We start from the raw sequence: 20100 nt of genomic DNA, 5'->3' as shown, positions 1-20100 counted from the left end.
CCCCGAGTCCCGACACGTGCATCGCGGCAAGGGACTCTTTGGTGCCTGGAGCTTGCGACTGTTCCAAGCTATCTCAGCCTGGCCCTGCCAACAACCAAGCTTCATCACCCCCTTGCCAAAATGAAGCTCACCATTGGGCTCAGCGCCGCCCTCGCCAGCTTCGCTGCTGCCGCTCAGCACGCCGCCGAGGTCTACATTCTGCCCGCGCCCGAATCCGCGTCGTCGACGTCCATCTCCCCGAGCACCGCCCGCTTGATCCTGCTTCAGCGTCTTGCCTCCAACGGCAAGGGTCCATCGTTCAGCGATGTCCCCGATGACTCTGATCCCGAGGATCTCATGTCCTTGATGAACACGTTCGCAAAGGAGTCTTTCCAATTGTTTGCCGATGAAGAACGCGTGTTCCCAAACCAGCTGGTGGTCATGTTGGAGGGGATGACGGACGCCCAGTTCAAGGAGATAGGTATCGCGCTCGAAGCGCAGCCCGCTTTCACCATCCCGAACCCGCCCTCGGCAGATGCGCACGAGACACTGGTCAAGAACGACTTCTACAACGTTGGAATTACAAACGCGCACAAGTGCTCCCTGGACCAGGTCATCAACCCCCTTGAGGAGACCTGCTGGAGTGGCAAGTCCACTGTCGCCAAGTACGACGTGTCAAAGGTAATTGGCATGGCATTTCTTCCGCCAACCTGTTTTTACTGACTTCTCATAGGACTCTAAGATTCTTAACAACTTGATTGATAAGATCTCGAAGCTCACGAAGCTCGCCGCGTCCGGCAAAATGGAGACCACCTTGGTTCTTCTTCCCTCCTCCGAGTCGACCAGCCCGAAACAGTGGTCCGACAAGTCACAGGAGCTTCGACGCCGACAGGAAGAGGCTGTCATCTCTTCAGACGCCACTGAGTCTGCCCAGACTTCCGCTGTTAGCAACTCCCCTGCCTTCTTCACCTCGACCGGCACTATTCCTTCGTGCTTCAGCTCCTTGGACAGCTGCTCTACCGGCACTGGGAACTGCTCTGGCCGCGGTTCGTGCTTGAACAAGCATGCCAAACCGGACGGTTCCGACGGCAAGGAGGCGTGCTATACTTGCCACTGTCTCAGCACCGTCAGCAAACAGGGCAGCGTGATCCACTGGGCCGGCCCTGCTTGTACGAAGGAGGACATTAGCGTTCAGTTCTGGCTGTTTGCTGGATTCACCATTGTCATGGTTGGCGTTCTGACCCTCGGTATCGGAATGCTCTTCAGTGTCGGTGAGGAGAAGCTTCCTGGCGTCATTGGTGCCGGAGTTTCGAGGTCCAAGTAGAACGGTACGCTAGAGCGAACCTGAGGGTGCGATTGGAAGGGAGGATAGGATGTGGGAAGCGTATAAGCCGACTGCCTGGTTCCAACACCATATAACCCAGGGCGGCATGTACCATATCGGTGTATTGATATACGGGCGTCATAAGGCAAGGAGCTTGTATCAGGTGTCTCAGCAACAGAGGCTTCTTTCGTTAGACTGTGCAATTCAGTGATTTTGAGTACTCCCTGTCTCGTGTACGTCATCGCGGATGGCTCATCGGTAATTAGTCAATGCATCGGATCGTGTTGACGTACTGTATTTCGTATCCGAGGACCAGTTGACTTCTATCTTGCCCGTCTTGTCCAGCACGGCGTTTACTGGACTCTCCGGCTGGTCCAAGCTGATAATCTCAACTGAGCCATTGTCACAGCCTCAGAACATGTGGCTGATTCTGCCAATCAAGTCCCCTGGCATTCGACACAGCCCCGCCTAGTTCGCGTTTACAAAGTAGTACGATTACAACCGGACTTTATGGAAAACTCCGCCTCGACAACCATCTTGAACATCTGACGCCTTTTAAAGAAACGGCATGCATCCTCACCGTTAAAGTCCGCCGGAGTTGTTTCTCTTCTTGGCTCTTCTTCGGCTCCGACCTATACGCTTTCTCCTGTCCCCTTATCCGAATCCGGCCGTGTTCGCGCTGAGATGCTGTCAAGTGCCGACCGGCCCAAGCCAGCGACGGCTAAATGGGGCGCTGCCTGCCAACAGTGCTCGATAGCGAAAGCGAAGTGCATCAGGTCGAACACAGCTCCTTGGGCCAAATGTGACAGGTGAGCCAAGGTTTCGATTGCTCTTGATACGATTAAGGAGATGCCGAGGCACAGAGCCTCACATTTGATCATGACCCTGGTGCCGGTGCTGCCGAAGTCCGAGCCCAGGTGTAAGTGACCGGGTTGACCGCCGGCCATGCGCGTCGAGACATTTCCCTCAGCGTACTCTATCTGAATTATATGGGCTGACTTTCACAGATGCGAGAGATTGGTCAAGCATTGCGCCGAACAAGTCCATCGTCCACGAAAAAAGAGACAACCAAAGCCTTCGTAGGTGGCCCTTTTTCGGCGGCCTTTTGCATGACGCTGTGGACCTCCATCCACACGTGTCATGACTGGGGATGTCATGATGGCGTCAAGGGACTGACCATGCCCAATAGGAGAACGGCTCAAATCGAAGAGAGACTCAATGGCCTTGTCAATCTACTCAAGGCGTCAGGAGGATTGACAAATGCCGATCTGGCTACGGACACCACATGCATTCCCACTGAAGCAGACCCAGCTGTTTCCAACCAGCAGACTCCTTCAAAACGCCCTGAAGCATCCTTTGCTCCCAGCGACAACCCCTGGGCCATCCCGGAGATCTACAACTCGTACGCTCCGCCATCATGCATTTGCCGGCCAGAAAGCGGGGATGCACCCCCACCTCCAGACTCTGATGAGGTGCTACTCAACATATACCGAGACGAGTTACAGGCACTTCACCCTTTCGTAGTGATACCCAACAATGTCACTGCCGCGAAACTTAAAGCTCATAGGCCGTTCCTCATGTCGGCTATCCGAATGGTCACGTCATTTCGAAGCCTCAGATCCATGCGAGCCCAGATGTATTATCTGATGCAACACATCGCCGACCATATGCTCATCCGCTCGGAGCGATCGCTGGATTTATTAATGGGAATTCTCGTCATAGCTGCGTGGTATCAATACCACTGCTTCATGCATGCTCAATTAAACAACCTCATAGCTTTGGCTGCGACTCTTGTTGGAGAATTGGGCTTGCATCGCAGTCCAAGTCTTCTCGAGCGGACTAATCTCATGGTTGTGAAACCATTCTATCCAGAAAGAAGGACCAACGAAGAGAGGCGAGCGCTTCTTGGGGTCTGGTTCTTATCATCAGCGTAGGATTGTCCATACTACTTCCTTTCGGTTCATCGCTAACGCATGCTAGAATGTCTCTGGGATTCTCAAGAATTGAGTCGATGAGATATACCAAGTATATTCAAGAATGTGTCCAGGTGCTCGAAGACGAGCATGAATACGAAACGGATGTGAATCTCGTACATCTAGTCCGCATACAACACCTGACAGAACGTATTTCCCTGCTCAATTCTCCAGATAGCCCAGCAGAAGAGGTTGTCGGCGTCCCTACAGCTCCCATGTCGGCCTACGTTTCAGCATTTCAGGGCGAGCTTGATCGGATTCGAAATTCCCTACCTGCGAATCTAAAGAGTGATAGTCAGTAGCACAAACCCATGGTTCGCCTATATTTCTAACAACTACAGAAATCATAAATGCCTTCCTCAATACGGCAGCACTTCGCCTTTACGAACCCCCGGTACTCGATACCCCTCGAATCATCTCCATGTCCGAGTCTCTCACTTCTCCCACGCTAGGAGCTGCCTCTGCTCTCGACATTTTTTACCAATCGAGAAATGCGCTTAACCAATTCTTTGACAACTGGCTTTCGATCCCAGTCTCTGAATATTACCGCCAGACTACCCCAATCGCTGCTCAACTTGTGTACGGACTTACCATGCTCGGTCGGTGGGCCAAGTTCACCGTACCTATCACGTTGAATCAACAACCACAGACGCCAATGCCAGTTGACACAAGCGAAAATAACCCGAATCGGAATATGTTCAAGGCCGATTCAGAGTACGCTGCCAGTCTACAATCGGGGAACCCGACACCCTCGGAACCAAGCCCGAGCTCTCGTGACAAGGATTCGCAGGAAGTCGGACAGATCGTCCTTCGTGAAGGAACGGATCCAAGATTACCAGGTGCAGTGGCGGCGCTTCGATCGCAGATCCAGACTCAGCCCGGACTCTCCCTGGACGTGTCTGGATTTCTCACAGGAATCTGCTCACGATTCGAAGAAGCCAACGCGAGGTTCCAGGTCGGCCCGGCGGAGCCTGGGGCGTTAGATCACACTCTGTGGACTATGAGCGCTGTCAAAGTCCGGATCACTCGGGCAAAACTTGAACGATGGGCCGAGATTGTTGCAGCTGGGACAGAGGCGCTCAAGCTTCAAGACGACCACGAGCGAGACACTAACATGGAGGATAGTGAGAGTGTCGATACTAGCAAGTCTAGCATTGATGGGTCTGAGCCGTTCCTCAATAACAACGGTGACTTGGCTGCGGATTCAATGCAACCCAACTGGAACGCGACAACGCCATGGACCAGTGAGATGCTCCAAGGAGTCGACCCTTCCATATGGTTTGATGGTTACTTGGATTGGGGCGCAGTGATCATGAACTCAATGGGAAATCTAGAACAATAGAGGTTGGGACTGGGGAGGATGAGGCTGGGACATTGTGTTGTATACTTGCAATTAACGCACCTTCCGACGAATGGAAAGTAATTTTGTGACGTATGTTCATTACTGTGTGAGAGACTCCCCTTAAACACCTTGACCGACAGAGTGCCGTACCCGACAAGAACACGAATTCGCCGCGCTGTTGTGTTGAGACAGTAGCGTTCCGGACGTACGGCTCAAACTGCCGCCATGACCTCATTATCAATTCTTAAACAACATGATTGGATCAGCCGTTTTTCACCAAAATTACTTCGCTGTCTTAATCGGTAATCCAACCCTTGAAGAGAAATATCAAAGACTTTCTAATCATGTGTGACGTGGTTGGGATCGTGGCGTCGCTGGGTTTGCTCGGGGGAACGTCACCGCCTCGAATTCAGTGGTTGCCAAGGTTGTCATTGCAATGAGCACCCCCTGATGGAACCGTGCATTGCCTTTTGAGGAAAAAGTGAGGCGAACAGACCCTCCTTTTTTTTTTCTTTTTCTTTTTTTAAATAAACTTTTTCACTTATAACTCAAGACTCATATGACTGAGTGTAGAGAATCAATGCACCTTGATAGGCAAACTCCTGAAAACTGCTAGCACATTCTGGTTTCCACAAATGACAGTAGACTTGCTTGGACGTTATCATTCACTTACAATAGGCGAAGGTCGTCACAGCGGAAACCCTTCCGGGTAGAGCCCCAGCAAGGAGTGAGTTCAATGAGACATGCGCTTGCAACGGATGTTCCGGACCTAACCCACTCAGCTCAGGTAGGTATGTCGGTGTAGACTCCATGTGGCCAGCCAGATCTACTAATGCCAGATTTGTGGTAGTCATTTGTGAGACTTTACAGAATGCGGCCTAGGTTGCATAAGCGCCAACAACAGCGTGAAGTACTGCCAACAAACATGCAGCATGATCAGTTCAGCGGGAGCGAAATCGGGGGAAGGGGGGGTCGTGGACGACTGATTATCATTTACAGGCCTCAAGGCCAAGAGGAATGCAGCTGTTGGTTGTGATGCAGGATAGAGGTATCACTGCCGCTTCTTTTATGAAAATTGCATCGCCCGTCGTGTAGAATAGCGGGTGATGTAATAAACTACAAGGCTTCTGTGGAGTGCCGTTGTTTTAGTTGCCGAAAGTCTTTGAAGACGGCATGGCAAAATGTCACCCACCTATCGCACACCGATGTATCACTAGAGCGCACACCCACTTGGCCATGCGCTGGCCGTGTAAGCTTGTGACTCGACTCTGCAGATACACGGCCCAGGCTCTGCTGGTGGCTGTGAGCGGCCTCAGCTACCGGGCTTGCAAGCGAACAGTGCGACTCATGCTGGATATCACTGGTTAGGGTCTGTCACAAGACACAACCCTACAAACCATGTGATGAGATTGCTGTGCACGAATAACCGTTATCGACCGATCGACAGGGTTGTGGGAACCCAGCAGCTGGAGGTGCCAGCAGCCAACAGCCATCAGCCCCATGGCGATATGCCGTGTTAAGCCCCGGAAGGCGACGTGCGTACCCGGTAACTTTTCACCCGCAGGGGCTTCCGCAGCGTGGTGTTGTGCCACGAAGCCGGGTAAGGAACTCTGTTTGGGATTGACGAGGGTACGAAACTATCCTAGGGCGAACACAGTCTTGGGAAGCACAGGATTTGGTCCTTAATATCCGGTATCGTGAGCTCCCGATCCCTTCCTCCTGCTTCCACGACATGGAAATTGCGGTCTGAGCCCGGCCCCACACCGCCCGACCATCGGCCGACCGGTCATTCATTGCACGACGTCACGGAGTGTTAAGTTAGGTAGCGATGGTATATCTGCCGTATGCCGTATGCCGTCTGCCCCGCCTTGTCTTGCTTGAGACGGCGAGATGGTCCAGACCACGATGCAACTCCAATGCAGCAGAGGATTGGTCAATGGTAAGCGCCGGAGCAGCCGCCGCCTCAACAACCAACAGTTATGGAGGCGGCATTGAGGGTTTCCCTGGGGCTGGCTGGTGGTCTCGCCCTGCTCTTAAGGAATTCCTGGGACTCGAACGGGACTCGAACACAAGACTCCCTGCGGCAACTGAGAGGAGGGGGGGCTAGTAGACATTCTTTCTTTGGGTTGCAGGTCCGTTTGCTGGTCCGTCTTCGCCCGCCATCCCGAATACGGAGGACATGTACTTCGTCCTTTGTCCGCGAGCGCCGTGGGCCATACGGACATAGTGTAGTGTATCTGCTCGACTCAAGTCGCGAGCTGATCCCAGAGCCCGCAGACCGCGTTGCTGGGGTGCTGACCGACCACAAGCCTAGTAGGCCAGGGCCAGGATCAGCTAAGAAAAAAAAAATTCCCGCCCTTGTTTGGCGAGTCGTCATCCGTTGGGGGGCCGTAAGTAGACGCCTCGCTGAGGCTGCAATCGGCACTGGACGGCGGTGTGTACAGAGCGCCCAGGCCGAGAATGTCATGAACCAGGTAGCAAGGAAGTACAGGAGCCACAGGCAATTTTGACTGACACGCTGTTCAGAATGGGGGCATGGGGGTGTGTGATTGTCTCACCTCACAGCACGGCCTGCGTATCGTCGCCCAGCTTTTTGCATACCCCGAGCTCGATGGTGTTTGATGGAGCCAACGCAGTCCATAGCCGATCTACCTCGATGCTACCGGTCCTGCAAAGGCCCTAATTCAATATATGGCCCGGCGGCGCAAGGTCCTTGTCCGCCAGACAGCCCACACTCGTCCGCCCAAATCTCAAATTTGCCTTCTCGCGCGTAGAATCTGGGATTACGAACGCCTCGTTTGGTGCTGTGCCGCCCAGTTTTGAACACGTTTCCCCGGGAGAGACGACGCGGAGACGACGCGGGGACGACCCGGGTCCCGATACTGCCCTCGTCGAGCCTAATTGAGCGCAGCTCAGCCGGTAATTCGTCGCGAGAGGTAGCCATCCTGACAATTGTGGTGTGCAAGGAAAGGTCCATGTGACTGACAATGGAGCGCATACGTAGGACGTAGGACGCCTCCAGCCAGCCTCCATCCCATCAGCGAGCTTCTCGTTTCAGAATGGAGGAATCCTCCGAGCTGCTGCCAAGGACATGCGGCGGGCTCTGCCTCGGCGTCCATTATGCCCATTCTACCGAGCCCGATATTTGGCCTGATGGTTGCCTCGTCGAGGAAGCCCAAGATTTACTTCTCCCGGATCCCTCGCACCTTCGGCACCTTTCGCACCTTTCGCCTCTCCCGTCGCCCCCTTCGCCTCCTTTCCGCCTTCTGCCAGCAGCGTTCGAAGCCCCGCCACCACCACGCTTACCCGTGCCCATACGGGAGCTGCCCCCTCGCCGAAAGGTCGTGTGGATCTGGATATGCGTACGTGCCCAATCGATAATCGCATATAGATCGTGCCGATGCCAAATATATACATACACTTACAATCCCTCAAGTGTTGCTGTGGCCATGGTGGCATGAAAGTCAGTGTCGATCCTTGTCCCCACTGCGGTATTCCTCGTTGTCCAACCTGCCACACCCAACGCTTCAATATCCGGGGCTCTGACGAGTATCCAGAGCCCGAAGACGAGAACGAGATTCGAAATTGGTTTTGGCGCCTGGCGTTGGAGTCTTGTCTTGGTAGTCAAAAGTATGTCACTTTCTGGGGTTGGGGGTCGCTGGACGAAAACGGTACAGAACAACCACTTGTACTTGCAGATTTCGGTTATTAAAAAAGTTGAATTGGCCCGAGTTGGTGAAGACGACGTCGAGAAGAAAGTGAAGGTTGTGGTTGGGGCCATGCCCGGTGATGCGGTATGTCATTTTTAGTATGGTCTTGCACTGACTAGACTTGCTATATAGATATAGCCGCGCTCCTCCATATATCCCCCACGCCCTACTGCAGACGCCCCAGGGCCCCAGGATGATCGACAAGCCGGGGCAGTTCAAGTACGAATCCTCCCCTCCCCTGCAAGGCTGGGTGGCTGCCTTTTCCCAATGGCTCGGCGGTCTCAGTCCGATGCTTGGCGGCTTCAATATTCGGCCGACATCGATATCATAGCCGTGGATGAGAACCAACCGTTTATCAGATTCAACGAAGTGTATGACTTGAAGGTAGACGAGATACAGCTCTTCATGTCGTCAGATGTTTACCATACGCACTTTGGTAAACATCTCGTGCCGAGACTAAGAGAATTCTGCCAGGGAGCGGATGCGTTTCTCCACGACTTCGTGGCTGTGACTCCTCAAGAACTCCAGACGGAAATTGTGCCCCAAACAATTGCATGGGTATCGGACCGAAACTGGAATCCTCAAGAGCTGAACACTCCGCGTGACTACGAACAAGTGCTTTCCACTACCAGGTTGTATGAAGTGCTAAGGAACAAAGTACGTGAAATAGCCCCTCCCCAAGACGAGTTTGTTGCTATCAACCGGGACCTATCGTTGACCTAAGATTCGTGTTGAAGCGACTACCTGAGGATCGTCCTGTGGTCATTCCTCCAAGGCGAATGTACGTATCCTGATTCGATGTCTACGATTTGAACTGAAACTGACCTAGAATCTTGAGATATATTAATTATGCAGACGGACCTTCCATCCTGGCCTTGATTAAGACAGCCTCTTTATCACAAGCTCAGGGCTATCGGGAACTGTTCGCCAACTACATAACTCCGACGCCTAGAACGCGTATCACTCTCCGGGAATCTGTAAGTGACGATGTATTATTAGGTTCCTGAACTGAATTGTGACTGACATTTTATACTCCGCAAAGAACTGGTGGCGTGGATGTTTTATCCTTCTTGCTAATCTCCGGTACTTCGCTGTCAGCCAAAAAGACATTAAGGATGCTCGAACTATTGGGGGCACGCGACGACTTCGCCGCCGTGTCGATCTTTCCTTCTTAAACCCTCGGAATTTAACAAAAGAAGAGTGCGACGAAGAGCCAAACTTTCTAGGCCAAGCATTCCTCTATGAAGCTGCCTGTTCGTTCATGTCAACTGGAACGAGCGATTCATATTGGACGGCGGCTTGTCTCAATGAGGACCTTTTTGAAGACACTCCCAGGTTGGAGTTTGAGGAGGGCCTGGATATCGATGGGCTACTGGGAGACGAATTCGACCCGCTGATTCTCGAGCCATTAATGCAAACAACTCCCTCGCCAAGAACATACTTCCTCGTATTTTTGACAAAAATAGTTACCAGCATCGTGGGCCATCAGCAAGTGATTGAATGTTGGATCAGTGCTAGTCTAGCCCGCCATGTAAGTTGTCCCATCTTCTATTCCCTATCCACTGAGAGAGAAAGCACTTGGACCTTGTATGAATACTTTTCCTCGGGTGGGGATCACACGCTTGACTTGCCCGCTAATCGGTTTCTAGTCCCCAAATCGTGAGAAAGACTCACCCTATCATCTTTCCCCAGAGGAAGCAAAAGAATGGATAAAAATCTCCCTTGAGGTCCTGAGAACAGTCCTTGATGCTATTTCCCAACTGAGAAGGGAATTGGAAAGATTTCTCGAAGAAGAAGTTCAGTTCGGAACAAACAGAATCCCCAAGGGCCCGATGTTCGCATCGTTGAAGAAAGACAGACTGGCAATCATTACTTTAAAGAGTCTGCATAGTTTGCCACCCGAACTGCAGGCTGTTGAAGTTACGATGCAGGGCTACAGGAAGGATTTTGAGGAATTGAGAGACCAGGTAAGAGATGAGCTAATGTTCCGGGCTGTGACACACAGAAACCGATCAAGACATTCACTAACACCTGTATTCAGCTGCAGTATGAAACCGAAAATGAGCTTGGGGAGAAATTTGGAACCATGACACGGGTCTCGATTATCGGGTCGCTTGTAGCGCTTGTAAGCTCAGGTTTCGTTCTAGCTTGGTGGCACAGATATGCTAATATGCTAACGTATCCAAGTTCGTCACTATCCTCGGCGTGGTAGCCCAGCTCTATAGCAACACGGGCAAAACCATTATTCTAGGCATGATCCTCTCTGGAGCGTGTTTTGGCGTTGCTCTCATGGCGGCCGTGTTCAACGGATGGGGGCTCCCGAGTTTTCGGAAGCCGGCGTGGCGGGGGAAATCGGGATGAGTCTAAGCCCAATGGCGGGATAGCTTCAAGGCCAAGGCGACATTGACACCCAACTGGCGAAAAGTTTCACCGAGGGTGGTCACGAGAGGATGACGGCGTGTGACCCTCTGCATGACGAGGCAACCGCGTGCCAGCGAAGAGCGCTACGCATGCAACTCGACTTGACTCATGCAACAACATCCGCCCTACGTGAGAATTGGATGGGGGATGTGCATGGGAGATGCAACATGCAACATGGAGCGGGAACACGGGAACACGGGAACGGGATGGAATCATGGCAACACACATTGCACATTGAACATTGCACATTGCATATCGATAGTGCGACTGCCTGACTATCGGTCGAGAGAATCCGGCGTGCTTGGGCTTCGCCTTGTGATAGGAACATCACCAGCCAATCGCCCACGGCCGCCCTACCATGGCAGCCTGACACGGCCAATGACAACATCTGCCAGCGCATCCCGCAGCTCGGGCAACGCTCGATATCGCATGGTCACTCGCTCCCGCAAATCAAAGCCATGCGGCGAGATTATCAGGCTCTGGGCTCTGTGACGCATCGATAATGCATCGCCGATATCCTCTTGCTGCCCGACTCCAACCGCCTCGTCATCTCCGCTTCCCTTCTACTCATATTGAGTGGCCGCCCTCGAGACTCACATCGACGCCATCACGAGGCAACTGAATCTTGTCCTAGTTAAGTTTGTTTGTTTATCGACAACCACCTATCATCTATCATCCATCCTCATCGTGGCTATGGCGACGTGCACCGTCAACGGCCTCCAGGATTTGCTTGGGAAAGTAGGGCTGGACACTCCCGTACCGGAGTTCCCCGGCGGAGACATTGTGCATAATCCCCAGGACATATTCCGAGCCTATCTGGCCGATACACTGCAGAAACTGGTCGAGGTCGACAGGGTGGTCGCCTACGATGCCATCCAGCCCTCCAACATGACCGGAATGGGGGACCTTGTGATTGTCTCGCCGAGACTGAGGCTCAAGGATGTCAAGCCGAAGGATCTAGTCTCGGATCTCGCTCACAGAGTACGCTCGCCGAACTCGCACAGGAAGGTATCGTCAGCACTAACACGTGTCGTTTGCCATTAGCTGCCTCGATCGCCGCCCTTTGCATGCCCCATTCCAGACGGAATCCATTTGCGTGTCTTGTCGTCGCCTAACACGCTGTCGCGGCTTCTGCTGCCGTACGTCCATGACCGAAATACGTCATACGGGTACGATGACTCTGTTGGCTTGGTCGACGGGAATGCCCCGGGAGGTCCCAAGAAGAAGGTGATTGTGGAATTCTCGTCGCCCAACATGGCCAGCGAATTCCAAGTTTCACACCTGCGCAGCACCCTCATTGGCTCGTATGTTGCTAATATCCATGCCGGTATGGGGTGGGATGTCATCAAGATGAACTACCTTGGTGATTGGGGAAAGCAGATCGGCCTTCTCGCGGCCGGCTGGCAGAGGTTTGGATCCGAGGAAGAGTTTCAGAAAGCCCCGCTGCAGCATCTTCTTCAGGTGAATCACAAGATCGAGGAACTGTTCAAGCCGGAACAGGAGGAATGCAAGGTAGCCAAGGGCGAAGGAAAGGATGTTACCGAAATCGAGTCGCGTGGCTTGTACGCCGAGAGAGATGAGTTTTTCAAGAAGATGGAGGACAAGGAGCCCGAGGCCATTGCCCTTTGGCAGCGCTTCCGCGATGCGACAGTGGAGGATTACAAAGCGTCATATGGGCGGCTTGGTATTCAGTTCGATGAGTACTCCGGGGAGTCGCAGGCCAGCCCCGAGTCCGTCGAAGAAGTTGAAACGGCACTGAAAGAAAAGGGTGTCTACGAGGAGCACGAAGGCGCATGGACTATCGACTTTTCAAAGCATGACGCCAAAGGCCTTTCCACCGCCATAGTGCGATACCGGAACGGAACGACTTCCTATCTTCTGCGAGACCTCGCCGCTGTCTTGGACAGGTACAAGAAGCACTCATTCGACAAGATGATTTACGTCGTGGCGATGGAACAGGAAATGCACTTCCATCGACTCACCAAAACCCTCGAACTGATCGGCCGGAATGATGTGGCAGAAAAGATCCAGCATGTCGCCTTTGCCAAGATCACCGGTCTCCTAGACGAGTTCAAGGATGCCCAGTTGCTGAGCGACTACATTGATGGCTGTCGATCCGTCATGCAGGCTGAGATGGCAGAGGAAACGGAAGATGGAATCTTTGTGACCAAGACCGACAAATCACTCGAGTCCGTCGGGCTTTCTGGCCTCTTCATCCAGGACCTGAACCACAAGAGAACGACGGGTTATGCGTGCGACGCCAAGCGCATGACTGCCTTCGAAGGCGAGACTGGCGCAGCCATCCAAAACTGCTATGCACGACTCGTCACCACTCTTGAAGGAAAGACCGATGGAATTGACTATGACACTTTGGACTACTCTCAACTGGAGACGGAGGACTACTCCGAGGTTCTCCGCATCATGACGCAGTTTCCGGACACAACCTATGCATCGTTCAAGACGCTGGAGCCGACCACGGTTATCATTTACCTGGGGCGACTGGTTGATCAAATCATGATCACTCTCGATGACGATGACGAGCAGGACTGGACTGATCGAGAGGAGGCGACCAAAGCAAGGATGGCCTTGTATGAGAATGCTAGGCAGGTCCTGGAGAATGGGCTAAGAATGCTGGGTCTCTCTCCCTGGAGTGCGTAAACGCACAAATCAAGCGTTTTCACACTGATATCGATACAATTTTACGAACACGCAGCGATGATGCTTTATTTCTTAATCTTGGTTTGATCTAAGATTGTCTCCCGGTACTGGCCTGCGATTCTTCACGGCGGAGGGCAAGAATTGAAATTAACGGCTGGGGGCGTTTTGACCTTTTGGGGTGGAGGAGGGATGACGATGGTTTATTGAAGCTACCCAGAATAGCGTTGGAAAGGAAGAGAATTAAGTATTCTGGAAGAACGACAGATGGCCAACGAGCCTAAAACCCTGGCAAATTCTAGCTGCAGACACAAAGTGAGGAATACGGAGGAACAAAGATCATCCTTACTTTGGCAATGAGATATGAATCGGAGACTGAATGAGATATCCCATAAATTCACTAGTCGTACTTTGCATGCATGGAAACATAAGTGATACTGAACAGGTCTTCTGTCTGGGGGTTAGACTTTGTCTGCTGCAGCGGTGCTCGGAAGGTCGTGTAGAAACGTCATGCTACCAGAGAGGGATAAGCAAACAATACATTGACGTATAATTCGAACGCTGAAGATATCCGTAATCTAGGGAGAAGTATTCATAAACCTGTCTTAGGTACTTAAGTTGGTATAAACGTCGGTGCTGTGGGGCAAGTCGGCACTTCAAATAGCCAGGAGATGGTAGAACAGATGTTTAAAAGGATGATCATGGATGGTATGAGTAGCTAGAAAAGTAGAAAGGTTCCAACAAAAAACTAGATTAAGAAATCTTGAGGCTTCTCCGAAAATTATGTGCACAGTATTGACAGGTGTCATGCATATTAATGTTGCAGTTAGAATAGACGCAGGGCGGGCAGTGACGGTTTAGAGAGGTGCTGACGGAATCGGATCAATGGGTATTTAGGAAGCATTCGCTATGATGCACGAACCGTGCCGAACCGAGTCTTCTCTGGCATTAACCACTTACCTTTCTCCCTCTTATTGCAAATCCAGCACTGCTAGGTAATAAATACAGACCTACACATTGTGTCCTGCTAGAAACAGTCAGGAATCAGACGAGATGGCTTCAGCTGCCCCGCAGGATACCCCGCCATGGTGGACAGCGTTCCCCGAGGCACAGGCAACATGCCCCCGAGTGGAAGTTTCCGAGGTTGCGACTCTCCTCGAGGCCAATTCGGCGGCAGGCTCAGGTACAACGAGAGATTTCTTGCTGGTGGACGTCCGCCGGACGGACTGGGAGGGCGGCACTGTCGCCACCTCCATCAACCTCCCCGCTCATACCTTCTACCAGACTCGAGCCGTGATCTACCAGCTTTGCAAGCAGGCAGGCATTCGAAGAATCATTTTCTACTGCGGTGAGTGGTTGTTTGGCATTCGCAAACTTGGTGAGAGACTGCTGCTGACAATCCCCGTTGCAAACAGGAAGCTGTGGAAGCAGAGGCCCACGCTGTGCCGGGTGGATGCAAGACTACCTCAACGAGGTGGGGGAGACCGGCATCAAAGCCGAAATCCTTGCTGGGGGCATCAAGGGGTGGCAGAAGGCGTACGGGGGAAGATTGATGGACTCATACGACGAGAAAACCTGGGCAGAACAGGGCAAATAGGATTTGGTCGGGACCGGTCTGAGGGTATTCCCTTTCCTAGGTAGTATCTAGCAAGATAGACCTGAATGAATAGTCTCATGGACATGTCTCATTTCCGACCACAAACGCCAAGCAAGCATCTTAAACTTCCATCCTCCTCTCGTCCGTCCCATCGTCGTCGTTTATCGGTGGTGCGATCGGTCGTCGCCGCCGATTCGTTCCAGCGCCTCAAGCATGACCACGGAGTTGCCACGGATTACCTATCGCCAACATCAGTATCAGTACGGTACATCACATAGGGAAATAGGCGATCAAGGGAGACGCACGGCCATGCCGATTCGGACTTTCTCGCCGCCCTCCTTCTCCTCCACCGCTTCGTCCAGCACGAGGTTCAAGAACACCTGGTTCAGTCAGCCTAGCCCAGTAGAAAACAGGGCGCAATAATTCCATCGCTTACATCGTAGCCACGGAGGACGCCAATAACCTTGCGACTGCCGTTCAGTTGGACAAACAGTCGCTTGTCGAGGTACTAGGTAGAAAAGTTAGCATGTTGGTTTTGGTCGTCGGGTCGCAAGATTGGTTGTGGCGGGGGACTCCCCTGCCGCAGAGGCAGCGGAGGAACAAGTTAGGATCTGAACATGGAGGTTATCAATACCTTCTTTAACTCAGGTTGGGCGGGCGCCATCTTGAGTAGGTAGTCAATATGAATATCTTGGGCGCTGTCTGTTGCGACGCGATGGCGGAGCTTGAGCTTCTGCTTCGCATCCCCGTCAGAAAACTTTGGTCACGTGGTGATAAGATAACAATACTGCTGGTCAACAGCGCCTGGCGCAACTTTCAAGACTCGCAAGATTCAACCTCGAGCGCGCCGACTTGATAATTCTTTCGAAATGAGCTCTTTTGGGGCGAAGCGCAAAGCAAAGGTCATCAAGGTGGTGGATGACGATGAGCCTGGCGCAGAACCAGCTACCGCCAGCATCGGCGACGCGACGAAAGCTGGTGAGCATTCCTTGATTCCTCTTCGTGATTATTGCTGATGCAGATCAAGGCTGACTTTACGAATGATAGAATCTCCGAAGCCAGTTTTCGAATCTAAATCCGGACGAAAACCTTTCCGACAATCAGGCCTACGGAAGAGTTTCAACCCAGCCGATAGCGGCAGCCTTGGAGAGGCGATACCAGTCGACAATGGCGACGATGACGATGACGGCCCCGTCGTGGTTCGACCAGCGATCAGCCGGTCCAGTTCCCTGAAAAACAAGAAGCGCCCTAATAAGTCTTCGCGCCTCTCGTTTGGTGGAGACGATGCGACCGCGGGCGAGGAGGAGAATACCGAAGTGTTTACGCCGAAGAAGGTACCACTGGGTCAGCGAGCTCTGGAGAATAGCGCCATCAAGAGGGGGATATCGTCAAGGGGGCTTCCGATGCGATCGCTGGGCGACGATGAAGACCGGCCTAAATACAGCAAGGAGTACCTCGACGAACTTCAGTCTTCAACGCCCAATACCCCGCAGAAAGTCTCCACGATATCTCCTGACGAAGTCGACGCGATGGATCTCGATATTTCCGAACTCGACGGTGCCCTTGTCGTCGATTCTGCCGATCTAGGCACCTCGAAGTTTAGCACCACAATTCTCACCGACGCCGAGATCCGCGAGAAAAAGGAGCGCCGAGCCCGGTTAGCAAAGGAACAGGACTTCCTATCCCTCGACGACGATGAAGACAGTTTCGGTCGCAAGAAGAAGGATGATACCCGGTTGATTGCGGAGGATGAGGAACTAGGAGAAGGCTTTGATACTTATGTCGAGGATGGCGGATTGTCTCTTGGCAAGCGGGCTGAAAAAGAACGGCGCAAACAGGACCGACGACAAATGGCCGAGCTCATCACGGCAGCCGAGGGGCACACATCCGACTCGTCCTCTGACAGTGATGCTGAGCGGCGAATCGCGTACGAAGCTGCACAGACCCGTGCGGGCATGGATGGCTTGAAGAAGCCTCGAAAGGATCCGGGTCAGGATTTACTGCAGGTGCCACCAAAGATCTCACCTCTACCTAGCTTAACGGAATGCCTTTCCCGACTACAAACCACTCTCAAAGGAATGGAAGCGGACATGACGGGAAAACAGGCCCGAGTCGAGAAACTAAAGAAAGAGCGGGAGGAGATCGTGAAGAGGGAAGAGGAAGTTCAGGCTTTGCTTGACGAAACGGGTCGGAAATACAAAGAAGCAATGGAGTCTACCAAAATTGGGGACTCGGCTGTGCCGAACACCGCACCAGCTGAGTTGGCTGGAGCAAGAGGGTTAGAAAGTCTCGGGACTCCGTCAAGGAAACCAGAGGACGATGATGAAGTATCATAGCCTCGTGGGAAATGGCTTGACCGGACAAGTCATCAATATCACAAATTATGCATCGCTGTATCAGCGATGGGTCCCGCCACGAAACATCCCATCACATGTGCTGCACCGCTCCTCCCATGTAATACTACAGCTCCATTTCCCGATAGCCCTTCACAGGGCGTGACTATTGGCGCACTTGGGGACCTAGAGATTGGATAATTGAGAATGCGGAGAGCAAAGAGTTACAAGGGTTTGTGCGATGGTCCGTTACATACTTAGACAGCGAGATGGATAGTGAGGTACTCCTGCGATGGTTGGACCCAGGTAGGCCAAAGGCAGACTGATCCGAGGATATGTGAAAACATTAGTTGTCTCCTGCCTACGGGCAAGCTCGAGCTAAGAAGTATATACCACTCGCTATATGTGTGTCTATTTGTACAATCATAATGGCAATTTAAAGATTATGCGTGAGCAGTTTCATAACGTGCGTTTCGTGATCTTCACCCAAAAGTCCGAGGCAAACAAGAAGACAGAAGTCTGTGTCTTGATGGGCTGCTCGGCATTTAGAACTGCAAAGTCATATCGTTTCATCAACTGCCTCGAATTAGTTTGGGTCCTTGTCATCAACTCTTGGGGACTTTCTTTACCTCATAAACTGCTTTGTGAATCTCCATTAGAGCGATTGGCTTTCCGAGGCACGAGCATTTTCCATGGCCGAAATGCGTGTCTAGCGCGTCGACCATACGCTTCAGCTCGTCTCCTTTGGCAACCAGCCACCTCTCTGGCCGGAACACGTCAGCATCCTCGCCCCAGACGAGCCTTGAGCGTCCAACCGCGTAAAAACCCTGCCCAATCTGCGTGCCGCCCGGCACGAAGTAGCCGTTGATGGTGTCGCCCTCAGGGGGCACTTGCTTGAAGCCCAGACCGCCGACTGGCGGCCACATGCGCAGACCCTCACGGACGACGGCTTGGAGGTACGGCAGGGTCTGAGTCTCGTTCCAGGAAATCGGGGTGCTGAGAGAGGCGGCGACACTGCGGATCTCGGCAACCAGGCAGGTGTAGGCCGTGGGGTTGGTAATTAGGGACAGGATGATCATGCGGAGGACGTGGGCGGAAGAGTTGGAGCCGGCGATGCTACGGGTTGTCAGAACTATGTGAAGCCGCCATAGTATAGTACCCGTGACTTACATGGAAATGAAAACTTGCTGAATGAGCTCTTCTTTGGTCATGCCGTTATTAATGTGCGCCTGCATCATGTCTTTGACGGGCGGAGTAGTTGTAGCCAGTCGCCTCTCGACAAAATCCCTCGCGAATCTAAACACAATATGTCAGCGGCCTGTACAAGAGCATTCCAATGCAATGCTTGACTCACCCCATGAGCCGCCCGAAGCCGACCTGGTCCCCCTCTCGCGGCAACAGTAAACAAAGCGGCCACTGGTGGACAATATGTGTCAGCCAGGGCAGGACGGAGACGACGTTCATGACGGGGAGCGAGCTGGCGTTGATCTCGTTGTAGTTGTAAAGGTCCTCGTCACGCGCGAGGTAGCCGAAGGGCTCGCCAAGAGAAACATCGCCAATGGCGTCGAGGGCAAAGAACTGTGTCTTCTCGGCCAGATCTACTGGACGCGTGGTGGTGTCGGTGGAGATGTACTTGCGATCAAGAAGAGCCATGAAGTTGAGAAGCTGACGGTCCATGCCGGCCTCGAATCCGAATCCTTCATTTTCCTTGCCCGAGTACTATGGATGTGTTAGTTGTATGACCATGTGGACGAGGATTGGCGCTCAATGACTTACCACGGGAGCCATCTTGGCCCTCATGACCTTGTGCTTGGCTTCGTCTCTCATTGAGACCACATTGTCAACACCGGGCACGATCCTGCCGCTGGAGTAGAAATCGCCCTTAGTATACCTGCTGCGGACCGCAGACATGTTTCGCAGGACGACTGGGTCAGTGGAGAGCAACTCGTTGGGTCCAATACGTATCAGCGGGCCTAAGCCGTGTTAGTATCGCACAATGGCGTCAAGTAGGGCCTACGGGGTGTCTTACCGTGTAAATCGGCTTGTTCCTTCAGACGCTCATGATAACGACCGCTGAGGGCGGATCTGAGCTGCCACCAAGTCGACCATCCGGCGATTCTGGGGCCGGGGATGTGTCGCAGTCTCGACCAACGGCGCACTCTGCGCGTGAGGACGGCGGCGATGAGGCCGAGAACTGCGCCGACTACGAGACTGGACGACGAGGACGCGGAGCCGAGATGCACCAACAGGCCCATGGTGAACGGTCCAGTCGAAGAGGCAACGAATAGACCTAAATAAGGCTGGGAGAGATATTCACAAGAAGGAAAGGGAACAGCGCCCCAAAAACATGCTCCCAGCCATGTGGGGGAAACGACATTAAGTGGCCTTCCTTATTAGTCCTCCACAGTGAGTCGCAGAAACCCAGACTTCCAGGTCGAGCTACTAGGATCGACGCGCAGCGGCATGGCTTGACGCCAAAGCCCCATGATTAAAGCGCAGACTGCCCAAGGACAAAGAGCCTGGAACCAACAAACGGGCTCATTAGAGGCTAGCGTATCTCATCCCGACGATGTGCTGGGGGTCACCCGGCGACCAACATGCATCAGGATGAAGGCCTAGAAGGCATGCTCACCACCTTGGAGAGTCTGGATTCTCCAACGGGATGGATCGATGGACGGATGGATTGATCTCGGAACGGGCCCTAGCGCAGCGCGTGGGCGACATGTTCGCACGTCTTTAGCACCAAGTTTCCGCAAATGCAGCTCC

At 52.9% G+C, this 20100-nt stretch overlaps 7 protein-coding genes across 7 annotated transcripts; 5 read left to right on the top strand and 2 right to left on the bottom strand.

Annotated features, from left to right (window-relative positions):
• Positions 1 to 120: 120 nt before the first annotated feature.
• On the top strand, positions 121 to 4618 carry BGZ61DRAFT_342648 (uncharacterized protein; the record flags this gene model as incomplete). Its single annotated transcript, XM_046239525.1, has 9 exons — positions 121 to 660; positions 713 to 1299; positions 1343 to 1411; positions 1498 to 1561; positions 1988 to 2112; positions 2311 to 2382; positions 2493 to 3233; positions 3284 to 3570; positions 3648 to 4618. The coding sequence occupies 9 exons, from the start codon at positions 121 to 123 to the stop codon at positions 4616 to 4618; spliced, it is 3456 nt and encodes a 1151-aa protein (XP_046109508.1).
• A 1887-nt stretch (positions 4619 to 6505) lies between these two features.
• BGZ61DRAFT_128616 (uncharacterized protein) lies at positions 6506 to 7425 on the top strand. The gene is made up of 2 exons (XM_046237121.1): positions 6506 to 7092; positions 7145 to 7425. Exons 1-2 carry the CDS (start codon positions 6598 to 6600, stop codon positions 7238 to 7240), a joined length of 591 nt encoding a protein of 196 aa, XP_046109507.1. The 5' UTR covers positions 6506 to 6597; the 3' UTR covers positions 7241 to 7425.
• A 1170-nt stretch (positions 7426 to 8595) lies between these two features.
• On the top strand, positions 8596 to 13407 carry BGZ61DRAFT_528019 (uncharacterized protein; the record flags this gene model as incomplete). Its single annotated transcript, XM_046253193.1, has 9 exons — positions 8596 to 8963; positions 9066 to 9109; positions 9184 to 9305; positions 9371 to 9859; positions 9978 to 10295; positions 10370 to 10453; positions 10516 to 10651; positions 11384 to 11730; positions 11794 to 13407. The coding sequence occupies 9 exons, from the start codon at positions 8596 to 8598 to the stop codon at positions 13405 to 13407; spliced, it is 3522 nt and encodes a 1173-aa protein (XP_046109506.1).
• A 908-nt stretch (positions 13408 to 14315) lies between these two features.
• BGZ61DRAFT_584642 (Rhodanese-like domain-containing protein) lies at positions 14316 to 15001 on the top strand (the record flags this gene model as incomplete). Its single annotated transcript, XM_046256372.1, has 2 exons — positions 14316 to 14752; positions 14820 to 15001. Exons 1-2 carry the CDS (start codon positions 14458 to 14460, stop codon positions 14999 to 15001), a joined length of 477 nt encoding a protein of 158 aa, XP_046109505.1. The 5' UTR covers positions 14316 to 14457.
• BGZ61DRAFT_442992 (LSM domain-containing protein) lies at positions 14961 to 15709 on the bottom strand. The gene is made up of 4 exons (XM_046244815.1): positions 15636 to 15709; positions 15438 to 15509; positions 15307 to 15381; positions 14961 to 15240 (listed from the first exon to the last, which is right to left on the bottom strand). Exons 1-4 carry the CDS (start codon positions 15663 to 15665, stop codon positions 15163 to 15165), a joined length of 255 nt encoding a protein of 84 aa, XP_046109504.1. The 5' UTR covers positions 15666 to 15709; the 3' UTR covers positions 14961 to 15162.
• Positions 15710 to 15826: 117 nt separating this feature from the next.
• BGZ61DRAFT_442990 (nineteen complex-related protein 2-domain-containing protein) lies at positions 15827 to 17669 on the top strand. Its single transcript, XM_046244814.1, has 2 exons — positions 15827 to 15979; positions 16049 to 17669. Exons 1-2 carry the CDS (start codon positions 15871 to 15873, stop codon positions 17335 to 17337), a joined length of 1398 nt encoding a protein of 465 aa, XP_046109503.1. The 5' UTR covers positions 15827 to 15870; the 3' UTR covers positions 17338 to 17669.
• Positions 17670 to 17793: 124 nt separating this feature from the next.
• BGZ61DRAFT_490596 (cytochrome P450) lies at positions 17794 to 19589 on the bottom strand (the record flags this gene model as incomplete). The annotated part of the gene is made up of 6 exons (XM_046250347.1): positions 17794 to 17910; positions 17964 to 18450; positions 18505 to 18630; positions 18689 to 19053; positions 19111 to 19307; positions 19364 to 19589. The coding sequence occupies 6 exons, from the start codon at positions 19587 to 19589 to the stop codon at positions 17794 to 17796; spliced, it is 1518 nt and encodes a 505-aa protein (XP_046109502.1).
• Positions 19590 to 20100: the final 511 nt, after the last annotated feature.

The sequence above is a fragment of the Ilyonectria robusta genome (assembly GCF_021365365.1).
Source record: "Ilyonectria robusta strain PMI_751 chromosome Unknown BGZ61scaffold_3, whole genome shotgun sequence".
Classification (NCBI taxonomy): domain Eukaryota; kingdom Fungi; phylum Ascomycota; class Sordariomycetes; order Hypocreales; family Nectriaceae; genus Ilyonectria; species Ilyonectria robusta.
The sequence above is the reverse complement of the archived record's forward strand: the minus strand, read 5'-3'. Positions and strand labels throughout refer to the sequence as shown.

Bases quoted from the DNA above. Each gene is read 5' to 3' on its own strand.
- BGZ61DRAFT_128616 (XM_046237121.1), top strand. From the start codon at position 6,598: ATGGAGGCGGCATTGAGGGTTTCCCTGGGGCTGGCTGGTGGTCTCGCC. The intron at 7,093-7,144 runs GTAGCAAGGAAG...CACGCTGTTCAG, and splicing joins CCGAGAATGTCATGAACCAG to AATGGGGGCATGGGGGTGTG.
- BGZ61DRAFT_442992 (XM_046244815.1), bottom strand. From the start codon at position 15,665: ATGGCGCCCGCCCAACCTGAGTTAAAGAAG. The intron at 15,510-15,635 runs GTATTGATAACC...TTTTCTACCTAG, and splicing joins CCCAACCTGAGTTAAAGAAG to TACCTCGACAAGCGACTGTT. The intron at 15,382-15,437 runs GTAAGCGATGGA...TGACTGAACCAG, and splicing joins GCGTCCTCCGTGGCTACGAT to GTGTTCTTGAACCTCGTGCT.
- BGZ61DRAFT_442990 (XM_046244814.1), top strand. From the start codon at position 15,871: ATGAGCTCTTTTGGGGCGAAGCGCAAAGCAAAGGTCATCAAGGTGGTG. The intron at 15,980-16,048 runs GTGAGCATTCCT...TACGAATGATAG, and splicing joins CGGCGACGCGACGAAAGCTG to AATCTCCGAAGCCAGTTTTC.